General features: G+C 38.6%; 1 protein-coding gene across 2 annotated transcripts in view; it reads left to right on the plus strand.

The window, feature by feature from the left end:
* The window catches only part of SAMD3 (sterile alpha motif domain containing 3), a 53595-nt gene that overhangs the window by 10703 nt on the left and 25248 nt on the right, over window positions 1-17644 (plus strand). For both annotated transcript variants that reach the window (XM_032983167.2, XM_032983166.2), the window contains 3 exons: window positions 5861-6046; window positions 6352-6436; window positions 13336-13503. In XM_032983167.2, coding sequence (XP_032839058.2) covers window positions 5861-6046; window positions 6352-6436; window positions 13336-13503 — 439 coding nt within the window. The remainder of the gene's footprint in view (window positions 1-5860; window positions 6047-6351; window positions 6437-13335; window positions 13504-17644) is intronic.

Raw genomic sequence — 17644 nt, forward strand, 5'->3', positions numbered from 1 at the left:
TTAGGGATTCCAAACCCATGAATTGCCTCTAGTCCATTAATTTTAAGTGACTGGCTGAATCTTTCTTCTATGAATTTGTCTCAATATTTCTGAATCTATTTATTGCTCCAATAGTAGATTTACCTGTTGAAAGATGTATCATAACAGAAAAATAATTTCTGTTTTATTTTGATGGTCCCTGATAATTTCACTTCAATTGTTACTCCCATCTTCATCAAAACTATTATATCTGTGGATTTTGGTTTAATTTGTGTAGAATTTTGGGGAGATTCTTTAAATTTAGATTTTCAATTTATGTCGTTGCAAAAATTTCTGCCATTTTTTTTTTTTTTAAGTCGGCACTTAATGTCTCTATCACTGCAGCAAGAATCTTAAATTAAAAAAACCCAGAAGACTCACAATAATGTCTCCTCTGTGCTTGTTGCCTCAATATTTTGGAAGTCAAGGGAACTGGACTTGTGGTTTTGGAGCACTTGCGGTTAGCAGACCTGAATTTACTGATATGGTGCCGCAGGTCTTCCACAAAATTTTGCATGAAAAAAATAATTGTTAAATCCCCTTTCTTCCACACTAGAAATTAGCCAGGACTTACAAATGACTTGCAGGAGATCCTAACTGCATTGCCTTGTTAAGGTCTAGTAAAGCCATAAAAACAACAAAAATCCCAAATACATAAAATTCTCTGAATACAGTATAACACATCTGACATGGGTGAATGCAGATAAACCTCGTTTCTTTAAAATGGCCTGATTTAGCTGGCAGTTCTGTCAGTCAGATTCCCCAAGGAGTACTTTCTCTCCCCCGTCTGTAACCTACAGCTGCTGCCCTCGCATGAGATGGGCGTGGAGAGCCTTCACTTACGTGATGCAGCTCCTCAGAATGGAAACTGTCAAAAAATGTTGACTCCCTCTAGAAGGAGGTTATGTCTGCATCTCACGAACTTCTTTTAAAGCTGATTCGTTTTGTCTGTAACTTCGTGCTTGTACTGGATGCGATGATTTCTGTAGCGAGGATGCTGCAGGAAGAGCTGAAGCGGGAGCTGCTCTGGGGAAGGGGCAGCCACAGCGCCTGCCGGCTGCCACGGCCCAGCCCTGCTGAAGCCAGTGCTGCTGCAGGTAACTGCTCCTTCAGTCTGTAACCTACCCCTACGCTTAGTGGGAACTGAAAAAGTAAAAGACATCGTCAAGCACTAGGTAGACTGCAAATCCCGGGCTCTAGGGAATAACTGGGAAACTGCATTTGTGCTGGAAAGTAGGAAGTGGCAGTGAAGAACATGAAGAGGAAGGCGTGAGGAACTTTCAGGTGCAGATCTAGGAACTGTGAATAGAAGAGAACGCCCTAGTTTATGTTACTATTGAGAGGGGGGAAAAAGAGTTCCTTTTAATGTTTAATCATCTGTCATAACCTCTTCCTTTTGGTGGAAACAACATTTGCAACCTTAAATATTGTCATACAGTTGAAAGCCTATTACATGTGTACTGGGAAAAAGTGACATTTTCTACAGCTGTAGACTTTTCCTTCCTTCACATCTGCAAGTTCCACGTTTTCTTTTCTCTTCCGTTTCTTCCTTGGCTTTATAGTTGTGGACTTTTTACCAACCTACAAATCTTCAGACAGGAGCCTCTTGCTGATATTTGGCATAGACAAATGAAAGGCTAGACCTTCACCTGTCAAAAATGGGAATCTATTGAGGCTCCATCCATGTGCTGAGTTCTATCTGGGCATACTGAGCATGGAAACCCAGTGATGTCAGCAAGCTTATGCTCAGCTGCGATGCCCTCTGAGTTACCAGGACCTGAGCTGATACAAGGTGTAGCAATGGGTACCATAGGCTCGTGGGCTTTAGTAAGGCAGACTGTAAGAAAAGCATGTGACACACAGCCTGTTTATGGATGTGCTCACTTGGCCTTTAAGTCACTTTTTTTTTTCCTAAATGAACTAAATAAGATGCAGAAAACTGATCCTTCTTACCCCTATGCTCAGAAGCTTTAAAAAATGACAAAAATCACATGATCTAGTATTTGAACCCGTTTCTAGGTATCTACTGAACTTTGCACAACTATCTTGATTGAGCTGTCTATACCGATGATGAGATTATTTTTAGTGACTTGTTACAGCTAATTCAATGAGCTCTGTTTCTCTGCCTGAGGTTGCACAGAGACCACTGAGCTTGGAGACTATGATACTGTGTTCACTCACTATTCTTCACTCCAGTGCAGTCTAAAGCCTTCATTAAATGATCTGGGTGATGCTGCAAGTGTGTAAAATCTGCCTTTTTGGCAAAGTAAAACAATATATTCCCTAGGATTAGGGAGCCTAGGGGTTATATATTTCAAATAGGTGTTTTTTGGGGGGTTGGGGTTTTTGTTTTATCTTTGGGGTTTTGTTTTGTTTTGTTTTCCAGCTGGAGGAGACAAACATCTTCTCTCAAAATGATATTATTTTATAGTTTTGTGGCTCAGTAAACATGCTGTGCATGAGCAGTGTGAGGCTGTAGTGGAGCCAAATAAAGAAATAGCTGTGTGAAACAGTGCTGTGACTTAGTAAATTAAGTGATCATCTACAAAATCTAAGTGGTCAAAAGTGCTGTGATTAGTTGTGTCCTTGATGAAGATATGCTTCTTAGGGTGCAGTTCCATATTGCAGCTAAACATAAAGAGACCAGCTTGCTTCATCTGCACTGCTATTTATTTCATGTCATGGGGAGATATTTTGGGGACCTGAACAGTGAGAAAACTAAACTAAGAGGAAAAAATAAGAATTTAATCGGTGTAGCTCCTTGCAGTAACTTGCTGCAGCATGAGGCTTCCCAATGCCAGTATGAAAGAAGTAGACATGTGACAGTGGGGAGAGAGGGGGCCTGACATTTGGCAGCATCTAGCCATCAGATTGATCTAGTTTCAGCATCAAATGTCCTAAGAACTGAGAGAAAATAAAATGCATAGGAATTTGTACTTTGGGATCTTGATCTCAACTCTGTGTCTCAGGTTGGCTAGAAGACCAGGGAGGGACAGTTAGAAACAGTCCATGATTTGTTTGTACCTAAATCTCTAACTGTAATGCTGTTCTCTACAGTCAAGGAAGGTCTTGGCCATACGCATAAATCCCGGTGCACATACAGTTTAACTGAACTGTTCTTTTAATTAAACAAGTTTGCATTTAAGTCTTTCTGGGGATAAAGTTTAGTGTGGAGTTGTGTTTCTTTCAAACAAATCTGTATTTCATTGTAAAATATTACTGCACATATTTAACATGACTTCCTAACAGCAATGATTTCAGCAAAAGCTAGTAAAATATTTAATTTATTGCACTGTGGAGACTAAAGGGATTTTTGGACCTTGTTTGGACAGCAAGGAAGTATTTTCTGTGTCGGGTAAGGCTGAAGAGAAATGGAATTTAGCATATTTTTGTTGTGCTGGCAAATATGAAGGGACTGGTGGAGGGAATTTACCATGCCTCCATTGCTATTAGCCATCCCAACTCCAAGAAAATTTTTTCTTCAAGGAAATGAGTACAGTTTGGTTTGTCTGAACTGAACCTACTAAACCATTCCACTTTTCAAAATGGCAATTTAACATAACTGGTATTAGCAACAATAGGAATATCAGTGCTGTTCATCTACAAATTACTGCACATTTTAAACTTTTGTACATTTTTGAGCTAGTTTAAATGATAACATATTGAAAATAGTATGCAGTGATGTACAGCCTGTCTGCTACATACATTCATCAGTAAAATTGGTGAAAGCACAGGATTCAAACTTACAGCTTCCTCATTGACGCTATATTGAACATCTGCACATTTTTTGCATAGGATGGATTTCCATATGATTTCAGAATCTGGACTGGGATTTATTTTCCCATTTGTATATTAATTTATCACCAAAAAAGGACATGAATGTGTCTGTGTGGATAGGAAAAGCTGTGTGAGAAGTGACAAAGTACTGAGATGTTCACTACAGTTTGCGTCTACTGTTAACCATCTGTGTTCCATAAAATCTGGTGAGCTTGGAGAGACAGCAGCTCTAGCCTTTTTTTACCTGTTTCACATGGGGAAATAGCAGTGCTGTCAGCACTGATAGTATATCTACAAGGATCGGATGACAGTAGCCTAATCTTTATTTCTTTTTTTTCTTTTTTTTTTTTTTTTCAGCACTGCATTGAAATTTGCAGTAGTGTTGGGGTTTGTAAAGTGGTATCATGGCTGTAGAGCTTTTACTAGCCTGCAAGCTACCAAATTACATTAAAAGATGGTATGGCAGCATAACTAGGTCAACAAGGTTATGAGAATTATAAGCTAGCCTACTCAAGAAAGTATTGAGGCTGTAACTCATGCTATAGGGGGCCAAAACAATATGCCTCCTAAATATATAGTAATCTTTCAAAGTGGTATAAATTAAGTTATTGCAAATGTTCATCTGTTGGTATTGCAGTTGATTTTGCCAGCCTAAAGATATTGGTTACCATGGGGTTTTTTTTTACATCCTTATCTAAAAGAGACTGGATAGCAAAACCTTCCAGTGAAGACCTTGCTAAAACTTCACAACTCTTTTTAAATACCTAGCGCTTGTTTACAGGCTACGGTAGAGACCTTTAGGAGTGAAAACTTGTGATTTTTGACGGGACTGAAGTCTCGCAGCATTTTCCTCCATAACTTTCATAGCCTCAAAAGCTAGTGCAGCTTGGAAGGGACAGCAGAGCATGCCTAGTCTAGCTACATGTCTTTGTGTGGAAGCTCCCACCTACCAAGTGGGGGGTTCCTAACTTGAGACATACAGTATAGGTTTCAACAACCATGGTAACTATCTTAATTTCCTTCATAATTAGTGGAGAGAAACAAATGAGAGAGAACATCTGGTCTGATTTAGAGATCTTCTGGTTGTTCTGTCATCCTTCAGTGGTGCTTATGTGTCCTCGGTGAATATAAAGGGAATGTAGATAATTAATTCAGGTATAGATATCTGTATATTTATACCATGTAAACATCTACATTTGTCATCTATAATGATAGCATTTTATTTTAAAAATTCCTTTAGAAGTCTGATAATTGTTTTCAAATTGCAGAGAGCAATTTAAATTAAGGCACATGTAAATTGCAACGATACCACATACATAACAGGACTCTTTAGATGTCTTTGGTACCTTCCATTTGAAATTTCTTTATTGAGTCTTGACTACTATGATTGGGAAACCGTCTAGGGCTGCCAGAACCACTCTGCATTTTAGGTGGCTCTTGATTGACTTTCAGCTCAATTTATCTCTAATTTTCCCTGTGCACTGAAGAAACAGTTGGGTAGCCAGTGGTGATATCCTGCCTCAGGCTCACCTGTAAATAATAATCTGTAAATTGCTTTTTACAGGTGTACATGTAATAGATATCTATATGTAGTGCTGATGCTCTTTTGGGGACAGGAGCTGTGGGTATTGACGGGCTGTGTCTGCTTTATTTCCAGCCATTGTGCTGATAACTGTCTTCATCCCTTCGCTGCTTTCCCCTTTGGGAAGACAGTCCTAGCTAATGTTGTGTATCGTATTTTATTCAATTAAACTGATCAGCTTACTTTCACAAGTTAGCAGAACTAGTAGGAAACATTATAAATGATGAGAAAGTTATTTTGCAACAGTAGCAAGTCCCCAGTGACTTTGTCCACTTTGCCTTCTGACCACCTTCTAGCATCCACTGATTAAAATATTTCACAACTGACATTTGGTTTTAACCCCATATGTTTTTATTGCAGCTTTTGTGGGTATCCTTTATGTAGAAACCAAGAGAGCAAGCCTCGAATTTCTATAGAAATAACTTTCCTTTGTGTTGAATTTTTGCTTGTATTTTTCTTTCTTTTTTGCTTGCATTTTTACAGAAGAAATCAGAAATCATTTTTTGCAAGATACAAGACATTGCAGTGGACAAGTTCTTATGCTTTGCCAGACTTCCCTTACGATGTCAAGTGCATATTGGCAGAAAAAAAATGCCCTGATCACAGTATGAGAATAAGGATTATTGAATTTTTACAAGCAGACATGACAAAATACCTAGAAGGATCACTGTGAGTAAACATTTAGATTTATTTGAGGGCATTAGTACTTGGCTGCAGAAGTAAATTTTCAAATTAATGTGAAGCCATTCTCTTTAATATGCTTGCTTAAATAGAGGATACTAAGGACCTGAAACCCGTTGAAGCCAGCAGGAAGACTTAATGCAAACCTTAAAGCTGTTGTCTTTCTTATTTGGAGGGGAATCCATAGTCTTGGAAATAGTCAGTTTAATGTATATCAGTATAGACTCCAGATAGCTTCTAATACTGTCTAGAATACCAAGTATTTCTTTTACTTCTCCATCTTGTTTGCACAGGTATCCGAACAGTCAGCAATATAACATTGTTGTCAGTGCTCTGCTGCAGGCGTACCCGTTCCTTGATGAAGATGGGAATGGCTTTGTAAGTATTGTAAGGAGTACTCCATCTTGAAAAATACAGGTTGTTTTGTTTTGTTTTGTTTTTTTTCACATAATCAGTCACAACAAAATAACATAGTTCAGAGGAAATCAATATAAATTTTCTTATAGACTGGCTCTACTCAGAGCTGTAAGCTTCACTTTGACATGTTTGGCAAATTGTATTTTTATCTCATTATATTAATTAAAGATTAATCTGGTTATAGCCATTCCTCAAAGCCATGGTTAGATCATGCAGACCTGTACGTGAAGTCCCTGGTTGCTTGTTGGGTACAGTTTCTTTCTGGATGGATTTATCCCAAAGGATAAATTTAAGTAAATGTGACTTATTTTTGTTTTTAAAAACAAAGAAGCCAAGCATTTAAATAACTGTCTGTATGAGGACTAACATATGACTAATGCTTTTGCAATGCACTATGATTGCTTGTGTGTTTTGGGAATCTAGGCCTAATTAAAAAAAAAAAAAAAATTTAAAAACACTGGTTGGGATCTCAATGGGGACATAACAGAAAACAGTTGAAGGAGATGACTTAAATCTGAACTACATTTTTTCACTCTTGTGACCCAGAACACATATCTGTGGTCTCAGAGGACTGTGTTCACCTTTTGACTTCACATCATTGCTTTGCCATGTGATACTTTTATAGCATCTTGTAAAAGCTTGTGAGACTCAGTGGGGTTTGTTAGCTTTAAATGTATATAAATATATATCGCATGTGCAGTTACTGCAGAAAGCAAAGTAATTTTGAGAATAAAAAAAAAAGCGGGGGCGAGGATTAAGGGGTGGCTATTCTAGTTCTCCACTGAGCGCAGGCACTGAGGAGGAAAGGGACTAAAAAAAACACATCTCAGAGAGTAGAAAGGGAACAGAAGGATCAGAGAGCAACAGTCCACCCTTACTTTCAATCAGGATGCCTCTTTGAATACCCCAGTGGGGGTCCCTGGCCAGTGTCCTGGGTAATGCCACAGCTTCATTCGGCTCCCTTTGTGAAGGGGAGCTGGAATTACATTCCCATTGGTTCGAAGACCTTTTTACAGCCTTTAACTTTTAAAAACTGTTTTTAAACAGAGATTCTTAAGCTAGGTTTTCAAAGGGCCTTAATTTCAGCAGGGCCATAGACGGAGTGAAACTACCCACAACTCCATTCTTTGGTAAAAGGTTCATTGCTTCCCCCATCAATCCCAGAATTGGTGCTGTCAGAATTGCCTGATGGGGCCGAGCCTTCAGAGTTTTTGTTCTTTTCTCTTTTGATATTTCTCTCATGCTTACTAGAAAGTATATCTGGAAGAAACCACCATAAGTAAAGCGAGGAAGATGGAATTAGCAGTTTGCAATACTGCGAGTCTAACACTTCTGAGCCAGCCCCTCTCCATCGCTTGAGGCAGGAAAAAATGCACTGAAGGTGTATGTCTGTATACTTAAGTTTGGAGGAGGGGGTGAGAATGAATTACTACTTTTTGGTTTTTTTTTTTTAATTGGCCCTACTGTTAGACATTCTGTTCTTCCTTCACAATCATAAAGGCTATAAATACTTCTTTTTTCTTGATCTAAGATAGTTCTGTGTTACAACAGCAACAGCTTAAAACAAACCCTACAACATAAGCACAGCTACTCTAGCAAGAGGCCTGCAGTAAAACTGAGTTCACATACCTTTTAAGAAACAAATGAACAACAAAAAAAAAAAATCAGATGACTACTATTCTTTCATCTTTTGACAGAAAAACTGTCTTCCGCAGCTCAAAAAAGTGAAGTTTTGATAGGCTTTTCTTTAAAAATTGCCTCAGGTTATCAAGGACTGTAAGAATTGCTGCTTGCTGTTCCTGATAACAATACTGAATGACAGGTCTTGTAAGATGTAAAATATTACTCACTGGAAGCTGTTGAATACCTTAAACTTGTTTATCTATAATAATTAGATGGTTATTACAAATTGTGAATAGTGCATTTAAAGTATTTAAGAAAACTATCATCAATAAAATAATTCAGAGGTAAAGCAGAAATCTCTTTATGTGGGGACTTATAGCTAAATGTAGAAAAAGAAAACTGTGACATGAGAGTAGTGTATTAAGCAAAAATGTTATATTAGCTACATTAGTTATTAGATAACATAAATAAACTTCTGGAGATGCAGTTCATATAGTGTGGTTTTGGTGTCTATGTTGGAAAGAGAGGAATGGCACTGTGTCTCTTTCTGTGGACTCCAAAGGGAGCCTTGGGTGACCAGCTGTGCACAGATGCCTGTGTCTGATAGATAACATCCTCCTTTTGGTGGCTTGTAAGGCTGAAGAAAGGGACACACCAAACATGTAAATTCAGCTGGGCAGGCCTCTGAGAATAATGGTTTCCAGGACTGGTAGATTAATAAAGTTATCTGAGTTTATTTAGAATACCACCAAACATGTTTTCCAAGTGTTCAGACTTTTAATTTCTTGTCAAAGTTAAAGGAAAAATAAATAGTTGCATGCATTTCAAAAACCAGAATGGTTGAACATACGTTTGGAGTACTAAGTCTCACATTTTTTCTGGTGTGCTGGAGCTCACTTCTGCCATTGAGTGTTTTCCTTTCTGCCACACAAAATGCTATATCCCACTGTATTGTTAATGACATTGCTTTATTGCTCTTTATTTATTGCTGTGTTATGTCTCAGTTCCTAGATTCAGTTAAACTCTAAATTAATGCTTAAAAGGAAAGCAATTGCTTACCCTTTGGGGTGGAGGAGCAGCCACAGCATCGGCTGTGGTCTGCAGAAGTTGGAGTAGTTCTTAATGAGATGCCCCGAGAAGGTCTGTCAGTGATGTGGTTTTATTTTTAACTCATGAGTCTTACGGTTTGGAGCCCATCACCAGAAATGGGTGTGTCTTTGCTGCTGGAAGGATGCAATGGAAACAGTTCTGGTATGCACGCCTGTGCGTGGCATGGGTGGGCAGGGGCAACCTGTGGGGCATTCTGGCTGAAATGAGCAAAATGGCAAAGCTCATCTCATGGGAGATCTTGACATTCTAGAATTAGCTGCTTCTTCTGACCAAGAACAGAAAATCAGACCGTAAAGAATTTGATGTAATGAAAAACTTGGAGAAACTTTGAATTGGAAATGTCAGCAGTTTTGTTGCAACTTTTTCATGGAAATGAAATGGCTTGGAGAATTGGAAAGGGGAAAGGTCTTCTGGAAAACATAGAAGAACAACAACAAAAAAACAAACCTAAGAGCACTTAAATTCACACCAATATTTTCAGGACAGAAAAAATTTTACTTGCAAAACTTTGAACATTCTATTTTTTTTTATTTTTCTTTTTTCTAAAAATACTGGACACTTTATTTCTAACTCCATACTATTTTAGACAAGTAATTTGAACAATGTGTGCATTATGTAGAAACTTAGTCTAATAGTTTCAATATCATACTGTTGCAATGTGAGGTTATTAAAGGTTTATTGTTTCAAGATTTATGAGTAAATTATCCATAATTCTATTTTCTTGGTTAAAAGGTTTTCCATTTAATTTTGCAGTAGGGAAAAATATGCTTCTGTGCCATTAGCCCTTTTGCAAAGGATATACACTGATATATAGTCAGGATGATGATAATGATCTTAAATGAATACATTTACAAATAAGATTACAAACAAGCTACCTATGTACTATGAATTTTAAAAGACAGGTATTTACTAGCAGGAATTAATTTTTTTTTTTTTCTGAAATTCTAAATCATAAAAAAATATCATTTTATACTAAAGGCAAAGCTCATTTAAGAGTTCTCTGGAGCACTTGAAATGAAATTAATTTCCCCACCCTGTTCCAAGATTAGCTTTTTGAAAAAAGTTCTTTAAAGCAATTATCTAAGGAATTTTTCCATGATATTTCCTTCTACTTGAAAACAATGTTATCCCAAACTAACAGATATAACATTAAAATAAATAAATAAATAGATAATCTCCATTTAATCATTAAATAGATTATTAGATTTCTGGTGTATAATGTAACCAATGCAAAACTTGTAAGCAGTTACAGACAAATAGGTTATATAGAAAAAGCCAAGGTCATAGACACAGCAGTCAAAAGGCATTACAAATGGCATTACATTGTTTCTTGACAACTTGCAAGATACTATCCTATTTGTATTTATTCCTTTTACGAAGAGTTACAACCAACCATTTGGAAAGAGCCAGTGCCCTTATTTCATTTCAGCCAACATGTTGAAAATTGTATGGTTTCAAGAAAACATTACATGAGGAAAGAAAAGAGAGGATTCTCATCGGCATCGCTTGCCAGTGGGCTCCCTCGGGCTCAGGGGTGCTAAGCGGTGCCGTGGTGTCGGTGCCACCCAGGATCCCAGTGCAGACATGCCTGAGTTATGTAACTGCTGCGCACAAAATGATTATTTGCTAGAAAATTACTGCTTTTAATCTGTATGTAATCCTTTCCCTCCTATGTCAGATAGGCACAGACTAATCCTCCTGCTCCCTTACAAGCATTGTAAACCTTCCTGGGGTGGTTTGTGGGTTTTTTGTTGTCTTTTTTTGTTGTTGTTTTTTTGTTTTGTTTTGTTTTGTTTTGTTTTTTTTTGTGTTGTTGTTTGTGAGGAGGAATTAATATAAAATAAAATTATCAGCTCAAAAATGGTAACGAAAGCATCCCTTTTGGAAGATGCATTACCTGCTAAAAACCACATAAATGTATGTGCTTGCAGTCTCATTCATGAAATAGGTATGTGAGAAGGGACTTGACTAAGCTTATGAGTATCCTATTATAGAAATAGATTTAGGTAAAACTCTTAAATTGTCTGAGGACAGGAGGATGAAAGAGCTGAATGTTTTGAACTTTGGGGGATATTTAAAGCTCTGTATAGGTGTCAGCATATTCCTTCATGTGGAAGAATAAGCAAAATGTCTCCTAGCCAGACAAACATTTTCAAAAGAAAAAAACTGCACAAAAATCGACTAAGAGGATATTTAAATTGTCAGCTGCTAATATATTCTGGGATGATCATGTTTTAAAATATTTTAACATCTGTTGAACACTTCAGAGAAGTATTAAGCGAAGGTTTTTGTTTGCTTGTTTCTTAACAGCCTTAAAATAACAATGTTCCAAATAAATTTTGCTAGGCATATAACTTTGGGGTATTTCCATCAAAATGTAAATGCATAGGGCCAGAACTGTAAATGCATTTAGGAGCCTTCCTGGTTCAGGCAGATAGCAAGTGGGATTTTCAAGGCATGGAGTCACCTTACTGCTTTTGAAAACAGTGCTGGGGTGTAAAGCTCAAACGGAGGCTGTAAATACATCTTGTGAGAAGACTGGGTGAGCAGTAATTTCTAATCATTATGTTTAGGTTGGTGATGATGTGACTCCTGTTGTGACAGAATCCTTGGTCTGAAGTTTACATACCAGAAATGCAGATGGGCTTGTTATCTTTCCAGTTCTTAGATGTTCAAACGTGACTGGTGGTGAGAGGATACTTCTGTAAGGGGGCCGTAGGTGGGTGGCAGGAAGTGTCTCCCGAGGAAGAGCACACCTGCCCTGGCTGGCCCAGGTCTGCTCAAGAAGGGCAGAGGTAGATGTCACAGGGGTTGTATTCTCATAACTCTTCCACTGTCATTTTTCACCATTAATACAGATCTTGACCTTGACTAATAAAGGACACCATTTTGGTAAGAAATTTGGGGTAATCATTCTTCTGTTTGTATTGTGTTTTAATATATCAGTGAGTACAGGCTTGAGTATAGTATTGGAGTCAATTTTAGAAAATGAAGTAACAGCTATTTTAATCTCCCTTGCACGTCTTGTCATTTACAGTCACTTTTCTGACTAACTTTTGTTCCCTCTTACTGTTGAAAACCCCTCAATAAACTGGAATAAGCATCTGCTTTTAAGGATCTGACAAAACGTTTTCAATATTCACAGCTGCAGGTTTTGCCTGCAGAGGTGTTAACAGCCTTTGCTTAGTAATTGCTTCCCTGCGTGTCATAGTTAGCATGGCTGGGTCCTGCCATGGAACACCCAGCCAGGGACTGCAGGTAAGCAGCCGTCTGTCTGTAAGGATGCATGAGGAAGTTGCTGTCCATCCAATTTACAGAAGTAACTTTTCAGTACCCAAGTGAAAAAAGGACACAAGTGTGATAGAAGCAGTAGGACCACATAATCTCAGTCTTTGGTTGCCAAGGAGTGATGAATGGCTCCATTAAACAGGGTCTGCACCCTCTTGCAGTGCAGAACTGTCTCTAAGTTGCTATTTACATGTCTTGTGGAACCTTACAAACACTAGGGCCTATTTAAATGACCCTCTTAATTCAGCAATTTTGAGTTCAGTTTAATAATATGCTTGATCCAACATGACTGTAGGCTCCCTGCAAAAGGGAGCATCCCTCTGTGTCTTTCCTGCTCCCTTGTGTTAGATCTAATAATCATACAACTGTACAACCAGTCAGATGCTGCCAGAGGTAGAGGAAAAACAATTCACTCAAAAAGCTCTCATTACTTTTCTGTGGCATCAGTGAGCTGATCTGATTGACTGTGTAGTGTCGTGACTGGAGCATCCTGAAGTAAGAGCTAAGAAAAGGAAATCAAACTATGGTTTCACTGACAGGCCTGGTTATAATGGATAAATTTAACCCTTAGGTTCAATCACTGTCATTCTTAACAAAACACATCAGTGCCAGTAGCCCTGCTGTTCAGTTGCCGTAGTCATGTACCACAGTTGCTTGTGTTTCCTTCAGCCCTGAAGCCACCAGTATGCTGATATCGTCCTATGGGTCTTTTTCTGCATAGTGGCAAACACTTTTTATATAAAGTAAAGTTAGATAAAACAAAGTGACCTGCTTTAGGAATGGGGCAAATTCTTGAAAGATACCAGTAATGACAGATTTTTTTTTTCCCCTCCATGCAGTTACTGTGGAAACGGGCCCTTAAAGATCGTTTCAAATATGTGCGGAGACCCATTGAAGATGATGAGCAAGTCCTGAGGAACAAATGCAAGTTTGGCCACAGGCGAGGACAGACCAGGAAATCTTCATTTGCTGAAAACAAACCTGATGATGTCCAGGTTCAGGGAGAGGTAAGATTTTTGGTGCGTAACTGAGTTCTGCGTTTTTCAGCTCCTCTACTGATGGTAAGACCACCAGCCAGTAAAGGGGAGAAGAAAGTGATCTCATCATATTTAAACTCATTTTGTATAGAGTTTGTCCTATAACCAGACCCTTGACTTTTTTTCAGTTTCTGGAGAACTTAGTACCAACAGCGGAGCTAAGCCCAATTCTGGATGCCTTGCACATTTATTGTCATTTAGAATTGTCACCAATTGGACAGAACATTCTGTCTTGTTTTTTAAATGAAATATTCCCATTCTACTTTAGCTTATACACCTCCAGTTAGAGTGAAAAGCAATGAAGGCTTATGTCTAAGAGCTGAAACCTCCATACAAATAAGAATGCAAAGTGATATTTGAGCTGGTAACAAATGGCCATATCCTACTGTCACATTGCACTTTGTTATCCAAAAGCTGTTTGTGTTGATGTGTGATATACATAGGGATATTTATGAATGTATGCATGCAGTTGCTGTATTTTCCTCTAGTTAGAGAATTCAGAAAACTGTCACTGTCCAGCAAGTGTTTGAAGCATACTAATTAATTTATACGCTTCCATAAATACATTAATGTTCCAGTTATGCTTTGCTAATGCTCCTCATACTTCCTTCAGTGCTGCAATTAAAATGAGGTAAAATTTAAACAGTTGTAAAAATGTGACGAAGAAGATATGTAAGCAGATACTTGACCTTAGTTTACATGTGTCCATCCTGCTGTTTACCAGACACGTATCTTTAGGGCACCAAGAGTAACTTACTGGATGCATTTCTGCATCAACAATCACCCTTGTGTTTGAAGGTAGCTGTAGTTTTCTACCCAAAAAGCAGATACATGGTTTTGATTTTGTTTGGGGGTTGGGTTTGGTTTTGGTTTTGTTTTAGAAGCTTCAGTAATTTCTATTTATTCCCTCTTGGTTAATGTATGCAGGAATAAACACTTCCCTCTTTGCTTCCTTTAGTTGAAAAGTTTGCAGAATGTGTGAAGTAAGAAACCTTTCGTTTGGTTGCAAAACAATAAACAGTCTTGCATGTGCTAGAGGAGAAATGTCAGGCTCCTGGTTTTGTGCATGCATTAAAAATTACCCATCCTTTATCCACCAGTGCCTGACAGTGCAAATGTGGGTCTTTTTTCTCACAGCAGCTAGCTAGAGAAGAGCTTTGCAGTCATCCTGTAGGGACTGCATGCTCGATTCATTTTTCTATAGAGAAGATGTAATTGTACTGCAATGTGTCTGTAAATCAGCAATCGCTGTTCTTTTTAACTGCATTGCGTAAGGCAATCACTTGGTCACTGCTTGTTTGCTTCAGAAATTAAAGAATAAGGAAGTATGTTCCATCTCTTCTAAAGTCCTAGGCATTTTCTGCTAGCCTTAATGTTTTAAGCAAATAAGGGTTAAACTGGGAGGAGTCGAGAAGACGCTAAGTAACCCTAAGCAAATTTCCTTTCTTTCTCTCATTTTCCCTGTATCCTGAACATGTATATAAATATAAATGCAAGAATTAACACCTGTGGAGCCTATTAATGCTTAAGAATGAGTCCCACAAAATTGAGGGAATCATAACTTTCCTAGATCTAAATGTGTTTCTACATTGAAAGAAAGTAAGTCTGGCTCAGAGATCCTAAATTATGTCGCTACAAATGTGCACAGCTGAACAAGATGTTTGTTTAATATTCTTCTAAATGAGTGCAATGTGGGATTTTTCATTCTGTATATTTAAGAACACACACAAAGGCACCTTTCTGCCAATCCTTGGCACTAACTACTTTGTGATAAATTTAAACTGCTAAACAAAGAGTCTTAGCCTAAAAAAAATAAATATTTGGTGTAGAAGCCAATACTACAGGCAAACCCAAAAGATATCCAAATTATTTTTAGTTAGATCCCCTTGCCTTCATCCCTTTTCCACGTCTGGAAGAACAGATCAGCCCTGTGTGGACTAGGAGCCAACACATCAGGATTATTTAAGGTAAAAGGGTGGAAAATGAATTGCAGGTTAGGGAGACATTCTGAGAACAATAAGTGAAGGATTCCTAGTCCCTTTGTGTCACCACAATCTCCCTTAGATAGGCAGAGTAGGACGTTTAGGGCATTATAATTCAAAGCCAACTGGCAAGCAGTGCAGATGAAAGAGCACATCTGTTCCCATCAGATGACCTACTTACCAGCCACACAGCTGACTTCTATATTGAGCTTTAGTTTCTGAACAGTTGTAAGATATAACTCTGTCAAATGTGCTTTGTGTTGGTATAATCTTGGATTGTTAATGGAATGAAACTGATAAAAAGATTACTGACCAATAGGGAATGGTCACTTGTATACCTGGCATTTGGTTTTATATAAAAAGAGGAATGAAGCTATTACTACTAATAAAATCCTTAACCACTCTTTCTATTTTGTATGTGAAAAAACAGTTGCTTGCCAGGACAAGCTTCCTGTGATGCTTTGGGATGTGCTCAGATGATGTCTGCCCCTTGGTCTGTCCAAGCCCTGTTACCTGCCAGCAGGCATTCCTCCCCAAAACGCCGCACAAGTGTTGTTTGGCCTTCCATGCAGGGCATTGCTTCCAGATGCAGCATCTACCTTTCTCTTCCAGTTTCTTTAAAACATCTGCTGATGTGTTCCTCGTTACAGAGCACTATATTCAAGCAAGATTGAGGAGTATACTCATTTTAGAGTGTCTGGCATCACAGGAACGGTTTTGAGCAAGTGCACTGTTCAGGGCTGTAAAATGTTGATAAGTAAGCACATAAACCCATGCTGGAGGTGTCTGTCACTGAAGCAGGTTTTCCTTAGAATCATGCTCCCTATGAATATTCATCAGGTTGAGCCACCATTGGAAAGAAGCTTGGATTTTGCCTGACACAGACATTAATATGAGCCTCCATGTTAAAGGATATTCAGAACTTGATCAGGAAAGCCTCCTTAATTAACAGCTCTTCTGGTTATGGAGTGAGAATCCTCCTCAGACATTTTCTACAGTCAAGCAAATATCCTGGAGCTTCGGTAATCCAGGGGAGAGTGCTTTGTAGTGATATTGGCCTTCATCAGCTGCAAATGGGAGGTACTTTCAATGAGAAGTGTGATCACACCATGAAAATAAATAAGAAAGGCAAGCCAGTCTCCCCTTTGCAGCCAGGGTGGGATTACTGCTAAAACAGCCACCTGGTGGCTTGTTCTAACTGATCTCTTTACTCCTTTTTTTTATCATCAAAATGACACCATAAAACCCTTCCTCTGCCCTAAGGAATTATTGGGCTTATGGTCCTTCAGGCTGTGAGAGAAACCACTTCTTGCCAGTTGTAACAAGAAGGGCCCTATACTTGGGGGAACCAGAAGGAACAGGAAGATAGGACACACTTGGTGTCCATCTTTGGCCAGAAGATTATCAAAACACAAAAGGTGATGGAGAGGGAAGTGCGGTTAGAGCTGGCAATTTTCTTCCATATTGTTATAGGTAGATTAAGGCCAATCACATCCAAATATGGATTAATGAATCTTTATTAAGGTAAGAGAGCAAATGCAGCGCTGGGGTGGCCGAGGAGTCGCAGCTGCGTCCAGGCTCACCAAATTGTTTAAGTTTCAAACCCCCTTTTATCCACCCATCTGCCGGTTTCAACACCTTCGGCACGCCTCCTGGTTTCTTCTACAATCTTCTTTCTTCAGTCCTGTGGTCACGTACACCTTCTCCTTCAAGTCTGGGCCAATTTGCAGCTCCTTTGTCTTTATGGCTCAGTGGTTTCAGTTCCTCTCTTATCTCAAGGACAAGGGATACCAGAGATGGCCCATTCTGTTCTTTCTCATTCCATTGCAAAGGAGTTACCACCCTTTGATATGGATCATCTGGTGAGCATCCCAAGAGGGGGGGCTGTTGGGTTGGTGTTTCCTCAGATCAATTCCCCCCTTTTCCCAGTAGTAAAGTCTTTCACTTTTCTTAAAATTTGGATCATTGTACTAATAATAGCTTTAGCCTAGGAAGTAATTGTTTAATTACTTTTAGTGAAAGCAAAATTCTTCTATTACTTATCACAATATGATGAAAACATGTGGCTCAGACACTAGCTTAGTCATCACAGGGGTGGTGACCAAAGAGTAAATTGTTCCTTTCAGTAC

This window comes from Tyto alba, unplaced genomic scaffold, assembly GCF_018691265.1.
Source record: "Tyto alba isolate M040663 unplaced genomic scaffold, T.alba_DEE_v4.0 Super-Scaffold_22, whole genome shotgun sequence".
NCBI lineage: Eukaryota > Metazoa > Chordata > Aves > Strigiformes > Tytonidae > Tyto > Tyto alba.